Source organism: Sciurus carolinensis, chromosome 1 (assembly GCF_902686445.1).
Source record: "Sciurus carolinensis chromosome 1, mSciCar1.2, whole genome shotgun sequence".
Classification (NCBI taxonomy): domain Eukaryota; kingdom Metazoa; phylum Chordata; class Mammalia; order Rodentia; family Sciuridae; genus Sciurus; species Sciurus carolinensis.
In genome coordinates, this window is record NC_062213.1 from 94,029,404 (window position 1) to 94,043,059 (window position 13,656).

Here is a 13,656-nt window from a genome sequence, read left to right on the forward strand (position 1 = left end):
ACCAGGTACTGTGGCACATGCCTGCAATCACAGCGACTAAGGAGGCTGTGGCAGGAGGATCACAAGTTTTAGGCCAGCCTCAGCAACTTAGTGGGGCCTTAAGTAACTTAGTGAGACTTTGTCTTAAAATAAAAAATAAAAAGGGCTAAGGGATCTAGCTCAGTGGTACAGTGCCCCTAAATTCAATCCCCAGTGCAGGTGTGTGGGTGTGGAGATGAGATGGCTTAGGGGTGTGGTTTACTGACAGAGTGCATGTCTAGTGAGGCTTTTGATTCCATCCCCAACACTAGGGAAGGAAAACAACAACAACAACAACAACAACAACAAAAAAGATGAGAGATAGTTTGGTCCTCCAAGGTCCTAAAGGAGAAAGATATGCCATCTATACACCTTTCTGTCATAAGGCAGAGTAGGAGTATTTTTAAAAGAAGGTCTCTGCCCTCATTGCCATAATTTTAGATTGAGCAAGCAGGGCTGATGGGAAGAAGAGCCCATGGATAGCAAAGTAGCTTGGACTGTAGCTTGGCTGGCATGTCTATCAGTGGAGCAGGGAACTGAACAAAGGAGACCATTGACTTCAGGAAGCAAGTGAAGGAGCTTATTAAAAAAACCCAGCGCTCTGGAGGCTGAGGCAGGAGGATCCAGAGTTCAAAGCTAGCCTCAGCAATTTAGCGAGGCACTTACTAACTCAGTGAGATCCTGTCTCTAAAAATACAAAAAAGGACTGGTAGTGTGGCTCAGTGGTTAAGTGCCCCTGGGTTCAATCTCTGATACCAAAAAAAAAAAAGCAACAAAACAAAACAAAGCCCACCCCAAACCTGGCTCCTTGAGGTGCCCACCCTCAGGTCCCTCTGTACTTGGGCACTCCCCCATATAGCCTGCAGGCACATGCTACACACCTTGTACACCATGACACATACCTAAGTGCACACACACACACCCTGCCCTCCAGATGCCAGGTTCACACATGCTCCTCTCCTACCTTGGAGGATATTCACCTGGAGTCGCAGTGTAGGCACCAAGGTAGATATTAGCATGCTCAGAGGGCTGATTTTTCCTTGTTAGATCAGTGATGTGGGTCCAGCAGGGACTCCACCTTGCCCACCTCACCCTTCGGCCTGTCCCTTCCCCATTTAGCAGTCATTCCCACTCACACACACTTGTTTCTGCCCTTTGTTTTCCACCCCCGTCAAATCCCCACGGCTTCTTTGGTCATTAACCTCCTGCTTTAATTGGCTTAGTGGGGAGGAAAGCAGAGGTAGGGCAAATTCAGGGTGGGTGTCTGGGGGGAATCTCATTTCGACAGGGACAGGAAAGCTCAAGCCAGCTGGTAACCCTACAAAAATGCCTAGCACATAAGTCCTATGCAACTATTTGCTATTTCTATTAATGTGAAAAATAGTCACCTGGTCCTCAGTATAAATTTTCCCCATTTGAGAACCCCGTGGTCTCCAGTACTATGGTTCCTCCAATCTAGGTTTCTGGGGCAAACAACCAGGGGACAAGTATCAGAAACAGTCCACTCTCCAGGGCCCTGTCTTTCCAATTCTTCCTCTTCTACTCCTGCTTGGTGGCAACAGCACTCAATTCCACAAAAAGATTTGTTGTTAATCTTATGCTAAACCCTTCATCCAGGGGGCACCCTGCCCCATTTCTGAAGAATTCTGGGGTTCTGGGTTCAAGCTTCTCCTTCCCTGGATCCGCCTAGCCAAAGAGAAAGAGTCTTCCAGTGTGGCAATCTCTCAGTCCCTCCAGGGATCCTGGGTTTGGGCTCCCATCCTTTCATTAGTGTGCAAGGTCAGTGTTTCCAAGAATCAATTTAAGGGAACTGAGTTTAAATTGCTTAGCCTTTAGGGCCTCAAAGTGCAGGGTCTATGAGGTCATGCCATTCATTCCCCTGCCTCCTAGTTCAGATTTTCAGTTTCCAAGGCACTCTAGATAAGGACACTTTATCACTGTGCCTCACACACCCATTCTTTTCTTTTCTTTTTTTTTTTTAATATAACATTATGATACATTTTGACATAATCACAAAAGCATGGAATATAATTAGCTCTAATTCAGTCTGCAGTATTTCTCCCTCCCCCTTCTCCCTTCCCCTGATCCCCTCCCTCTACTGATTTTTCTGTAATTTATTCGTTTGTTTGTTTTTTAAAACAGTGTCTTGTGGACCTATTTGTTGTTGTCACTCACCTTTTTTTTTTTTTTTTTTCTTACCCATTTTTATAAAACTTTTGGTAAGTCTAATCTCAAGTCCTCAAGCTGCAGGTCATTCCTTCTCTTGAGAAAGACCCAGAGATCAAAAAGGGTGACCCCCCCAAAAAAAAAAATAGTCGAAGACACGGGGTACTGCATTACACTTCAGCGTCCCCAAATGCCTCCTGAAGGTGTCCAACTGTCTGATTCAAGCCTTTAAAAACTTATTTTCAACTCTCATCAAATTTCTAGCTTCAAAGGGGCTAAATTAATGAGTGTTCAGTTGGACAGAGGTGAGTGAAGCAGAGTGGAATGATGCTTGGCGATAAGAAACAAATCACCCCAAACAGGATTCACAGCCAAGGCCTGAAGGAAGCCGGGGTTCCCAGTCGATCCCCGGTCTTTCCTCCCTCCAGTTACATCCGAAGTTCACGGCCCTCGCCCCGAACTGTTAAGTCACACCACGCCTTTAAAGACTTCTCCTGCCTCTGGGCTCTCCGGTCCCATCTCCTTTTCCCTCCATCCCTCATCTTCCTCACCTCGTCACTCCACAGTCTTCCCCGCCCATTCCACTGATCAGAAGGACGCGGACTAACTCACCTCCCAGCCGGCGCCTCTGGGATCTCCGGGATAGGGGGGCCGAGGGGGATTGAAGGGAGATGGCCTGCTGCTTAAGGATGAGGGGACCCCACTCTTTGCCAAGAGGTCCCACACCTAGCCCGGCACCCCTTCTTGGCCCCCACAAAGCGCGGAGACCTGTTCTCCCCCCCATCGCGGCTGCGGGCTTTGTCTGCTCTGCCGAGAACCTCTCCCCGCGGCCGGGAGCCGAATCGACTCCGGGAGAGCGGGAGGGGGAGCGGAGAGGGAGCGCTGCAGGGAGGGGGAAGAAAGGGGAGAGAGAAAACCGCAGTGACCGAGCGGGGACCGCTCCCGCCCCGGCCCCCTTCATTACCATAAGAAAGAGGGCCCGCGGACAGGCCGGGACCGGGAGGGAGCCGATCGGAAGGGGGGCGAGGAGCAATAACCCTTTTCACACCCGTTCTGTTTCTGCACACTGTCCTCTCTCCCCGTATCCGCCTCCAGAAAAATTAGGGACCTCGACTTCCACCCCATCCCTAGCTTTGCCTGGGAGCGGTGGGGAGAGATCGAAAAGCACATCCCTATCCTCCTCGGGTCAAGGAATTCGTCCCCGCGCCCCGAGGGCGGGAAACTACAACTCCCGGCATGCCCCGGGCGCCCCCGGCGCGCCCCCCTCCCGTCAGTTCCATGCTGCTCCATCCAGTTCATTTAAAACAAAAGAGTTTGAGCGCTGGAAGGGGCTGGGCTCTATTGGGGGCCGCTGAGCGCAGCTCCAGGACTGGGGCTCTGTGCGGGAGCCTAAGGGGGGCGTCTGGACGGCGGAGACTAGAGACTCCCGGGTCCGAGGCGGGAGGGGTGGGGGCCGAGATCCCGCAGCCCCCCGCCCCCCGTCACCCCCGGAGAGGAGCGGAGATCTGCTTTCTTGGTTTTGCTTCTCTTTACCCCCACCCCCACCCCCACCCCGGGGGCTGGGGCGAGGGGAGTCGGGTTACAGGGTGTTTGGGGAGGGGGGCTTAGGGGGAGGGGCTATCTTTCTATCTCGCTTTCTTCCCCCCTCCCCAGTTCTTTGTTCCCCCCTCCCCACACACCCCCTCCTCTCCTCTCCCCTCCCCTCCTCTCTCCTCTTTTCCCTTCCACCACCTCTCTCTCCCTCTCTCTCTCTCTCTCCCCCAGCTTTTGTTTCGCCATGCCTAGTCTAGTGGTATCTGGAATAATGGAAAGAAATGGGGGCTTTGGAGAACTAGGATGTTTCGGGGGAAGCGCTAAGGACCGAGGGCTGCTGGAAGACGAGCGCGCCCTTCAGCTGGCTCTTGATCAACTCTGCCTCCTGGGTTTGGGGGAGCCCCCCGCCCCCACGGCGGGCGAGGACGGGGGAGGTGGGGGGGGCGGCGCCCCCGCGCAGCCGGCCGCCCCCCCGCAACCGGCCCCGCCGCCGCCGCCCGCTGCGCCCCCGGCCGCCCCGACAGCGGCCCCCGCGGCGCAGACGCCCCAGCCCCCCACCGCCCCCAAAGGGGCGAGCGACGCCAAGCTATGCGCTCTCTACAAAGAGGCCGAGCTGCGCCTGAAGGGCAGCAGCAACACCACGGAGTGTGTACCGGTGCCCACCTCTGAGCACGTGGCCGAGATCGTGGGCAGACAAGGTAAGCGGGCACCGGGACCACGGAGAGGGCTGGAGTGGGGGGCACCCCATCCCCTACGCGGAAAGTTCATTTCTTCCCTTCTTGCCCGCCTCTGGCTCTGTCCCTTCCCCACAAAGGGGGACCCGCCCCCTACCCCGATTTCCAAGTGCCACAAAGTTCCCTGCTACCCCTAGTTGGGACGGTTCTCCAGACCCTTCCTTCCCCAGGGCTCTGCCCTTAGACAAAGAAATATCCTCGAACTGGAAAGTGGGAAAGGGGTGGGGGATCGGTCTCCCAATCCAGGGAGGCTGTCCGGAGGGGGTGTCCGCTCCTAGCTAGAAAAGCAGACGGAATGTGCAAAGAGTTATGCAGAAGCCCCTATTCAGTATCTGCTGGTAGGTTAGGGAGGGGGCACCCCTGGGACCCCCAGCTGCCTGGAGTTAAAAGACTTTCGGGGAGACCTGGCCCGGGAAGCCCGTCTGAGTATCTGTCTCTTTGTTGGGCTGAGCGTAGGAATGGAAGGGGGTGTGGCTCACGGGAGGGTTCGGGTCTGGGGGAGAGGTGGAATGGAGGCCGCTGGGAGGAGGGGGTCCTACGGTTACCCACACACCAAAGTTGGAGGATCCATGGTGTTTTGGAAGGGGTGTCTCCAAGGAAGTGGTAGTCCTGGTGTGGACCTCTGCTCCCTCTCTGGCTTTTGTTCTGGGCTGGCCACGGCCTGGGGCCAGAGGCCTGGAGAGGGGTCTCTGAGTGAGAAAGTGGGACAGGGCCGGAGGGGAAATACTGGGGTGAAGGTGAGAAATCTTCACCTGGAAATTTGGCGAGGGGTGTGTGTCTGGGTGTGTTGGCAGGGGCCTGTAGTATTAATCTAGTGTAGAATGTCTGATACCGCACCCTCCTCAGTCCAGCATCCCTGGGCGGGTGGGTGGGTGGGGGTGTTGGTAAGGGTCCAAATTAAGCAGACGGGATCTTGGGGACCCTTCCCTCTCCCTGTTTCCCAAAGGGGGGGCGGGATTTGGAAATTGCAAAGGGGCTGGACTGGGGAGGTGTGGGGTGGGGGAGGAGCGGGGGAGGAGCTGTCCCACAGTGGGGAACAATAGAGGAGCTGCATTCCGGCCGGGAGTGAGGGAGGAGGCCGGCTTCTGGCGGAGGAGGAGGGGAAGCAGGGAGGGGGGGGTGCTATTCCACATCCCACCTCATCCACTGGGAGTCTGGGGGCTGGAGGATTTAGGAGGGAGAGCAGAATGGAGGAGGGGAGGATGCCACTCCCCTGCATGGCCCTGAACCCCTCTGGGCCTTCTGATCTCTTGAGATTTCTGATTTAGAAAGTTGGATTTGCTCTTGTTAGAAACTGGGGATCCTGATCCTGGAACTGGGTGGGGACATTAATATCTTTTCTTGGGTGTGGGGGTGGTCTTGGGAGGACCCGGAATTTAATGGAGTCATTCTTTACTCTTCTGCCTCCGCATCAGATGGGCCTATCCTTCATAAAAGTAGGGGGGTTTCTCCTATTTGGAGAAGATATACCTTGCTCTCCCCTCATTCCTTAAGTATATGGAAGTCCTCTCTCTTGTCTGACCTTCCTCCTCCTGCTGCAATGTTCTTGCTCTCTATTTGACCTCTAGGAAGGTGAGGCCCAGTGGGTTTTCCCTTCAAGAGATACTTCTTCAGGACTGCAGAACCCAGAATGAGGCCCACCCCAGTTCTGTACCTCCAGGCCTTTAGATTTTCTCCTTAGTTGTATGCCCTGGCCTCTCCTCACTCCAACCCCAACTCTTAAATATACCTAGCTCCCACTTAAGTTACTGACCCCAAACTTAGAGCCTGAACCCAGGTGCCCATCAGATGGCATGTTAGTAGAAGTGGCAGGAAAGGGGACTTTACAGTAAAGCTCCACAACCCTCCAAGTGTCACAAATAGAACAATCATTTACTAATATTAAAGCAGCATGGATGTGGGCTTGACAACAGGTAGGACTTAACTGCCAAGAAGAAACCATCTGGAGTGGAGGAAGGAGATTAAAAGAAAGAAAGAAAGAGCTCACTTTGACTTGTGGTTGGAGGGTTGGGGCAGTCATAAAAGTGGACCACTTGGATTTGGATAGGTAGTGTGGTGCGGAGAGCGAAAGGGGAGAGTGAATTGGGGGTGGAAATAGGTATGAGCACCGTTTGTGAATGGGGCCAAAGTTAATTTTGTGTGCGTAGAAATGTGCAGTTCATGTGCTGGCTAGGAAGGATGTGAATGAAAACACCTAGACCCCTTGTGCAAGTGAAAGGGGCAAATGAAAGTGTATTTTGTGCTCACCCCACAAGTATTGTTTAGCTAAAGGCACACTGCATCACGGCTCTTGGTGCATGTGTGCAAACTCACAGGCATGTGGCATGTGTTCTTCGACGAAGAGTGTGGTTTTCTGAGGCTGGGGTCCTGCAGGGGATGTGGGGAAAGAGGAGAGGGGCTTGTGGAGTCAGCCATTGAGGTCTCTAGCCTTTCGCAATGGTGTTGCATCCCAGCCTCCCTCACTTTTCTCTCTCCCCTTCTCCCTCTTTGTCTCTCTTTGTCTCGCATTTCTTTTTTCTCTTCCTGCTTCTCTTTCTAGTCTCTCAGCTTTAACCCACTCCTCTTTCAAAGCAGAAGCATGGATCCAGAATACCCTCTTCCACCACCCTACTCAGCCTCATCTCAGCTCTCCTGCCCCCAAGGGACAGGGGACAGGAGTGACAAGGGTTACATACTGCTCCTCCACACGTGATTTTCTTTATCTTCATATTCTTCCTTTCCCCCTTAATTCTAATTCCCAGACCCTTCCCGATGTCCTGCTCTGCACTAGTTGCTGCAAATACATTATAATTTGGGGACCCTCAGAGAGAGACTACTGGGTAGAAGGCATGGGGGGAGGTCACGGAGCAGATGGAGGTCAGTGTCCCTGAGTCGGCTGGAGGACACTTGTAATGAATGAGTGGAAGCTAAATGAGGAGTAGATCGTGAGGTTACTGAATGCATTGGGGTTCAGTGCAAAGATTGGTGACAGATGGGGGTGGTGGTAGTGATTTTGGAAGTTTGTGAGTAGCCAGAAAAATTGAGGGGACAACAGATGTTTGGGGAGGAGCTTGTGAATAGATATGGGGGGCAGCTTGTCTGGGAGGGTGATTATTTGGGGGTTCGGAGGAGTGAATGAATTCGGAAGGTCCTAAATGGAACTTGAGGGGAAGTTGGTGCATTTTGAAGTCGGTGGTTGACAGAGACACTGGGTAGATCTGAGATCCCATGAATGGATTGTTCAAGTTGGGTGGCCCGTGTTTGCGGGTGGTGAGGGTTTCACTAGGCCGACTTAAGGGTTCCAGGAAGGTTAGATGTCTGGGAAAGAACCGGAGCTATTTAGTCCCAGCACAAACCTCCTTGTCCTGTGAGTTTCTTTCTCTTCCCCTTCCCTACTGTATCCCAGGCTGCAAGATTAAGGCTCTGAGGGCCAAGACCAACACCTACATCAAGACACCGGTTCGAGGCGAGGAGCCGGTGTTTATGGTGACAGGGCGGCGAGAGGATGTGGCCACAGCCCGGCGGGAAATCATCTCGGCAGCTGAGCACTTCTCTATGATCCGCGCCTCCCGAAACAAGTCAGGCGCAGCCTTTGGTGTGGCCCCTGCTCTGCCTGGCCAGGTGACCATCCGTGTGCGAGTGCCCTACCGGGTAGTGGGACTGGTGGTGGGCCCCAAGGGGGCAACCATCAAGCGCATCCAGCAACAGACCAACACGTACATTATCACGCCAAGCCGTGACCGTGACCCAGTGTTCGAGATCACTGGTGCCCCGGGCAATGTGGAGCGTGCGCGGGAAGAGATCGAGACGCACATCGCAGTGCGCACTGGCAAGATCCTTGAGTACAACAATGAAAACGACTTCCTGGCGGGGAGCCCCGACGCCGCACTTGATAGCCGCTACTCAGACGCCTGGCGGGTACACCCGCCAGGCTGCAAGCCACTCTCCACCTTCAGGCAGAACAGTCTGGGCTGCATCGGCGAGTGTGGAGTGGACTCTGGCTTTGAGGCCCAGCGCCTGGGCGAGCAAGGCGGGGATTTTGGCTACGGCGGGTACTTGTTTCCGGGCTATGGCGTGGGCAAGCAGGACGTGTACTACGGCGTGGCCGAGACTAGCCCCCCGCTGTGGGCGGGCCAGGAGAATGCCACGCCCACCTCGGTGCTCTTCTCCTCCGCCTCCTCATCCTCCTCCTCTTCCGCCAAGGCCCGGGCTGGGCCTCCCGGCGCACATCGCTCTCCTGCCCCCTCTGCAGGACCCGAGCTGGCCGGACTTCCCAGGCGCCCGCCGGGAGAACCGCTCCAAGGCTTCTCTAAACTTGGGGGAGGCGGCCTACGGAGCCCGGGTGGTGGGCGAGATTGCATGGTATGCTTTGAGAGCGAAGTGACTGCCGCCCTTGTGCCCTGCGGACACAACCTGTTCTGCATGGAGTGTGCAGTACGCATCTGCGAGAGGACGGATCCGGAGTGTCCCGTCTGCCACATCACAGCCACGCAAGCCATCCGAATATTCTCTTAAGCCCTCTGCCCCATGTGTCCTAGGCCCACTCCCCAGGGGCCGGCCCTGGACCTGTTTTCCAGTAGGGCCTTTTGGAAATTAATGAATTTTGCGGGGCAAGGTGCTTACAGATATTCGCTCGCTGGGGAGGGGGGGAGGGAGGCGGTTGGTGGCTGGAGGGTGGGCCACTTTCAGAGCCTCTGGTTACCCTACCTAGGAAAGATTGGGAGGAGGCCAGACCGAAAATTTTACTAGAGTTACAACTCTGATACCTCAACACACCCTTAAATCTGGAAGCAGCTAAGAGAAACTTGTTTTGCCAGAGGTGGCCACTAAGGCATCTTGACCCCCTCTGCCCACCTCCCCAACTATGTGTCACACTACCCTGTCCTCTGTGGAGTGGGTGGGGAAAAGGGAGAGGGAGACTTACCATCCGCATCTAGAGGTGCTCTTTGCAATTCTTGGCCCTCTGGTCCTGACCTCCAACCTCCTAACATGACCCTTTAGCAATCTCCCCCCATATCCTGTTTGGGAAACTGTTCCCAGAGTTTCCTATAGTATAGGGGAACTGGGGCCCAACAGAAGTCTGCATAGATCTTCTGTGGAGTGAGTGGGATGGAGAGAAGCCTATTTATCAATCAGTAAAGGGCTCAAAATTCATCTGTCCTCACAAAGCTGGGCTAGAGGAATCTGGAGAGAGACACTCCTCTATGCCCCCTCCAACTTTTCCCTGTCTTTCCTTCTTTTGGGTTCTTTGCTTTTTCCTTTTTTCTAGCTCTTTTTTCTTTGCTTCCCCTGGGCGGCTGTCACTCCCAGCCCTGTCTGGATCCTTCTCTTTCTTTTTCTTCTCCCTTCTTCCCTTTCACTCCTGCTCCTTCCAGCCCAGCTTTGAGGACACCATCTGCCTGTGGAAAAGTGGGGGAAGTACATTTTGATGGACCCCCTCCGTTTCTCTTCAGGCATTGGAAGGCCCTCTCCCCACTCCTCCAAAGAAACATCTACAATTCTTGATGAAATGTATCCCTGTTCTCAGTGACAATTTGAGGGGGGACTAATACTGGGGTACATAAAGGGTCAAACACCCACCTTCTTCATCTATGGGCATTATATTTAGGGAGCAGCTCCTAGGCTGGATTTTCTGGCTGTGGGAGAAGGGAGCAGAAGCAGGAAAGGGCCCGGGAGTGTAGGAGAGATGCAGTGGGAAGGAATCCCCTCCCCTGCAGTGCCCCTTTCCCTGCCCCCCTCTCTGGACCCGACTGAACCTTTATTGAATCCTTATTAGTGTGCAAATCATGAAATGTCTGTCCTACCCACTGTGGTTGAGGAGAGAGGCCAGAGGGGTTAGGCCGGGGCAAAACAGGATTGGGGTGCATCAGGGCCAGTTCCGAGAATCATGTATTGTGACAGTCCTAGCACCCTCTTTGCTGCCTCCCTACTGCTCACTTGGGGCTGCCACCAGCCTCCCACCCTCCTGGTTCCGCTGGCCGGGCCAGGAGAGGATGGGGATGGGAGTCCCAGAGGGCCCAGGAGATCTTGTATATAATGGGGTGGGACTGTTCTGCGTGATCTCTGAGCACTTAAAGCTCAGGAGTCCCATTCTTCCTGAATGGAGAAGGGGTGCAGGGATGGAGGCACAGAGGGAATTTCCCTCCTCTCCTTCCTCCTGTTGTGAATTAACTCACCTCTCCTCAGCCTTCCCCTCCAGACCACCAGCCTGGGAGGGGAGAGGAAGGAGGTCGCAGCCCAGAAGACTGGCCTGTGGCAACTTCCCTCCTTCCCGCCAATGTGAGCCATCCTGAGATGTCTGTACAATAGAAACCAAACCAAATGGGCACCCTCGGTCACCGAGGGGCGGGTGGGGAGGGGGGTGGGAAGAAGGGATGTCTGTCTGTCGATCCCCCTCCCCCTCTCCACTCCTTACCCACAAAGGCAAAAGACTGTTACACTAGGGGGCTCAGCAATTTAATCCCACCCTTACTGAGTGAGCCAGACCTAGAAACAAACAAAACACACATAGTTAGCAACAAAACAGGAGAGAAAGCAAGAGCAGGAGAGGGAGCGAGATGGGCGACCAACGCAGGAGAGGAAACAAAAATAGCAAAAAAAAAAAAAAAAAAAAAAAAAAAAACAGTTCTTTATAATTTAATATTCTATTTTAATAAAGGCGTTTATTACCGTATAAATGTAGCAAAGAACCTGGGCTAATATGAAAAAAAGACTTTTTATTAGGTAATTTATTATATGAAAAGGATATTTTATTTTATGATAAAGTGATCCTTAAAAAAAAATAAAAAAACTTTAGAAGGTTTAGAATATATGTAGGGAGAGAAGAAGAAAAAAATACATTTGTATTCAGAGTTAAATCTTAAAAAAAAAGTGTTTTTAATATATGTTCGGGTTTACGTTCCTTTTTTCCCCCACTTTTTTTTGGGGAGGAATGTCATTTGCTTTTCTTGGGGGAGCATCCTGGGATGGATGGTGGAGAGAAGGACTGGGGGAACCTGGTCCCTATTGGGGCCCTGCAAATAGATTGGATTTCACTCGGTGGGCTCCCCCTCCCTTCTCCCCCTCCCCCTCAGGGGAGCTGGCAGAGCCAAACAAAGAAAGGGATTAACTAGAAAGGAAGAAGCTGTGGGACTAAGGACTGAGGATCCTGGGGTGTCCCCCCCTTCCCCTGCCCTGTCCCAGGGGCTACTGCGGAGGGGAAATCCAGAACTGAGGCCTAGTAGGCCTATGGGAACCCTCAGAGAGGTGTGAGATTTAAGAGAAATAGATTTTTTTTTTTTAACCAAAAAGAGAGAAAGAAAGAAGAAAAAGAAAGAAACCGAGGGGTTTAAAAGAAAAGAATACTACAAAATAATAATAATAATTCAAATTTATTTCATATAATCCTAGAGAAAGAAAGAATTACTAGTTACTTAGTAGACGATATTCAGATAGCTTAAAGTTTAGTAGCATCGAGGACCCCTGGGTCCAGTAGAATGTATAAAAGTCGTATCAAAAAGAATAGAGGAGGGAAATGGCTGAGTCCACCCTGGTCGCCCCATCTTCAGGTATCAGGGTTGGAGCAGGTTGCTAGTTAAGATTGGGAGCTTCCAGTCTGCTGGGGTTGATTCTGAGAATCCTTGGATTTTAAATTGTAGAACAAATAGATGAGGGGCTCAGCTCCCAGGGTCTTTGAAAGGGTGCACACTGACCACCTCAACCAGGTGTGGGACTGGGCTGGGGTAGCAGAGGAGGCTGAGCACATTGACCTGCACCCCCTGCAACCTGGGGGCCTGGCCATCTCTGTCTTTATTGGGCAGCCCTTGCTGCAAAGTGATCCGTCCTCTCCAAGGGCTCTCGGGGAGGATAGAGACTTCACACACTCCTAAGTCAGCTTCTCAGGCCTGAGGAAGTCCTTCCTGAAGTATAACCTCAATCCACTTCATAAGAGCCTGGTAAACCATTCCACAAACAAGTCAGTCGCACACACTTTCCACCCTCTTAGAGCTTCTAGAGCCCTGAGGGGATCAGTACCCCATCCCCGATCCCATCCAGCATTTAATGTTGCTTTTGACCTCTGAAAGTAGTGATCTCAACTGAATATTCTCTTTTAAATTTGTATGGTGCTTTACAGGTTGGCAAATTGTCTCATAAAAGCTAGATTTCAAGAAGGACTTGCTACCCAATGAGGTGGAATGGAGATAACTATCCTCCAAGGCCTGGGAGAATAGCCCCCCAAGAGTACAGAGACAGGGTAGGGGCACAGGGGCTTTGGGTGACCTCAGCTCTAACCCCCTTCTGCTCCAGCCCACCTTCACTGATAGGAGTCATCCACTGTGCACTGGCACAGGGGCATGTGGCTTTCCCCACAGAAAATTGGGGAACCCGGCTTTGCATGTGAGGAATAAACATTTAAGCACTTGCCTTCTACCAAACCCAGCAGTCAATCAGATCAGGCTCTTTCCTCATATCCCAGAGGGTGTAGAAGCTTCTTAGCTCTCCCTTTGGCAAGAGGTGCCTGTTCCTTTACACCAATGACTCTGCCATGCCGCTCCCTGACCCTAGACCCCAAACATCTCCCTCTCCCCAATTTACTCTTCTTGCCCCACCTAGGGACAGATTTTCCCCCTGCTCTTTTTGTCCTTGAACCCTCGCTAGTCTGGGATGGTAGTGTCTGGGACGGGGAGGGCCTGCTTCCCCTTCCCCACGCGAGGGTGCGGGTGGGGTAGGGTGGGTGGGTGGAGACAGCCCTGGGGCAGGGGGGATGGTCTCTCCACTGTAGAAAGTAGAGTAGGATTGTGGTCAGACTTAATTTGAGGCATCTAGTGAAGACACATCCACCAAGGAAAAAAAGATTCAAAAGCGGGAAATAAAATGGACCCATGAATAATCAAGTCAAAGTGATGTTGCACAAAATGCAGAGAAACCAAGAAGGGGGAGGGTTAATGTATTAAATGTGCTATTAAGAACTTAATTTTATTAAAAGTATTATTACTTAAGGTTTTGTCTTTCTCTGCATGTCAATCTATACCGACCTGGGGTGAGAATGAAGGACTATAGTGGGAATGTAGAGCCTGGGGTTCTCTCTGGTTTAACTCTGGGTGCCCCTGTGGGTGTTCTGTGTGGTAAGTGGGTACCTCAGGGTTCCCTGCCGTTGGCTGCCCTCTCTATTCTCCATAGTTCCCCAGTCGAATCTCCAAGCACTCAATCCCTTGTCTCTTCCACATTTACTCCCTTTTCCTTAGAG

The 13,656-nt window shown here is 52.6% G+C and overlaps 1 protein-coding gene across 1 annotated transcript; it reads left to right on the forward strand.

Annotated features, from left to right (window-relative positions):
• Positions 1-3,513: 3,513 nt before the first annotated feature.
• Positions 3,514-9,058, forward strand: Mex3a (mex-3 RNA binding family member A). The gene is made up of 2 exons (XM_047533784.1): positions 3,514-4,415; positions 7,837-9,058. The coding sequence occupies exons 1-2, from the start codon at positions 3,962-3,964 to the stop codon at positions 8,943-8,945; spliced, it is 1,563 nt and encodes a 520-aa protein (XP_047389740.1). The 5' UTR covers positions 3,514-3,961; the 3' UTR covers positions 8,946-9,058.
• The last annotated feature ends 4,598 nt before the right edge of the window (positions 9,059-13,656 follow it).

Excerpts from the sequence above, each read along its gene's own strand:
- Mex3a (XM_047533784.1), top strand. The coding sequence starts at position 3,962 with ATGCCTAGTCTAGTGGTATCTGGAATAATGGAAAGAAATGGGGGCTTT. Across the intron at positions 4,416-7,836 it reads CGAGATCGTGGGCAGACAAG|GCTGCAAGATTAAGGCTCTG; the intron begins GTAAGCGGGCAC and ends ACTGTATCCCAG.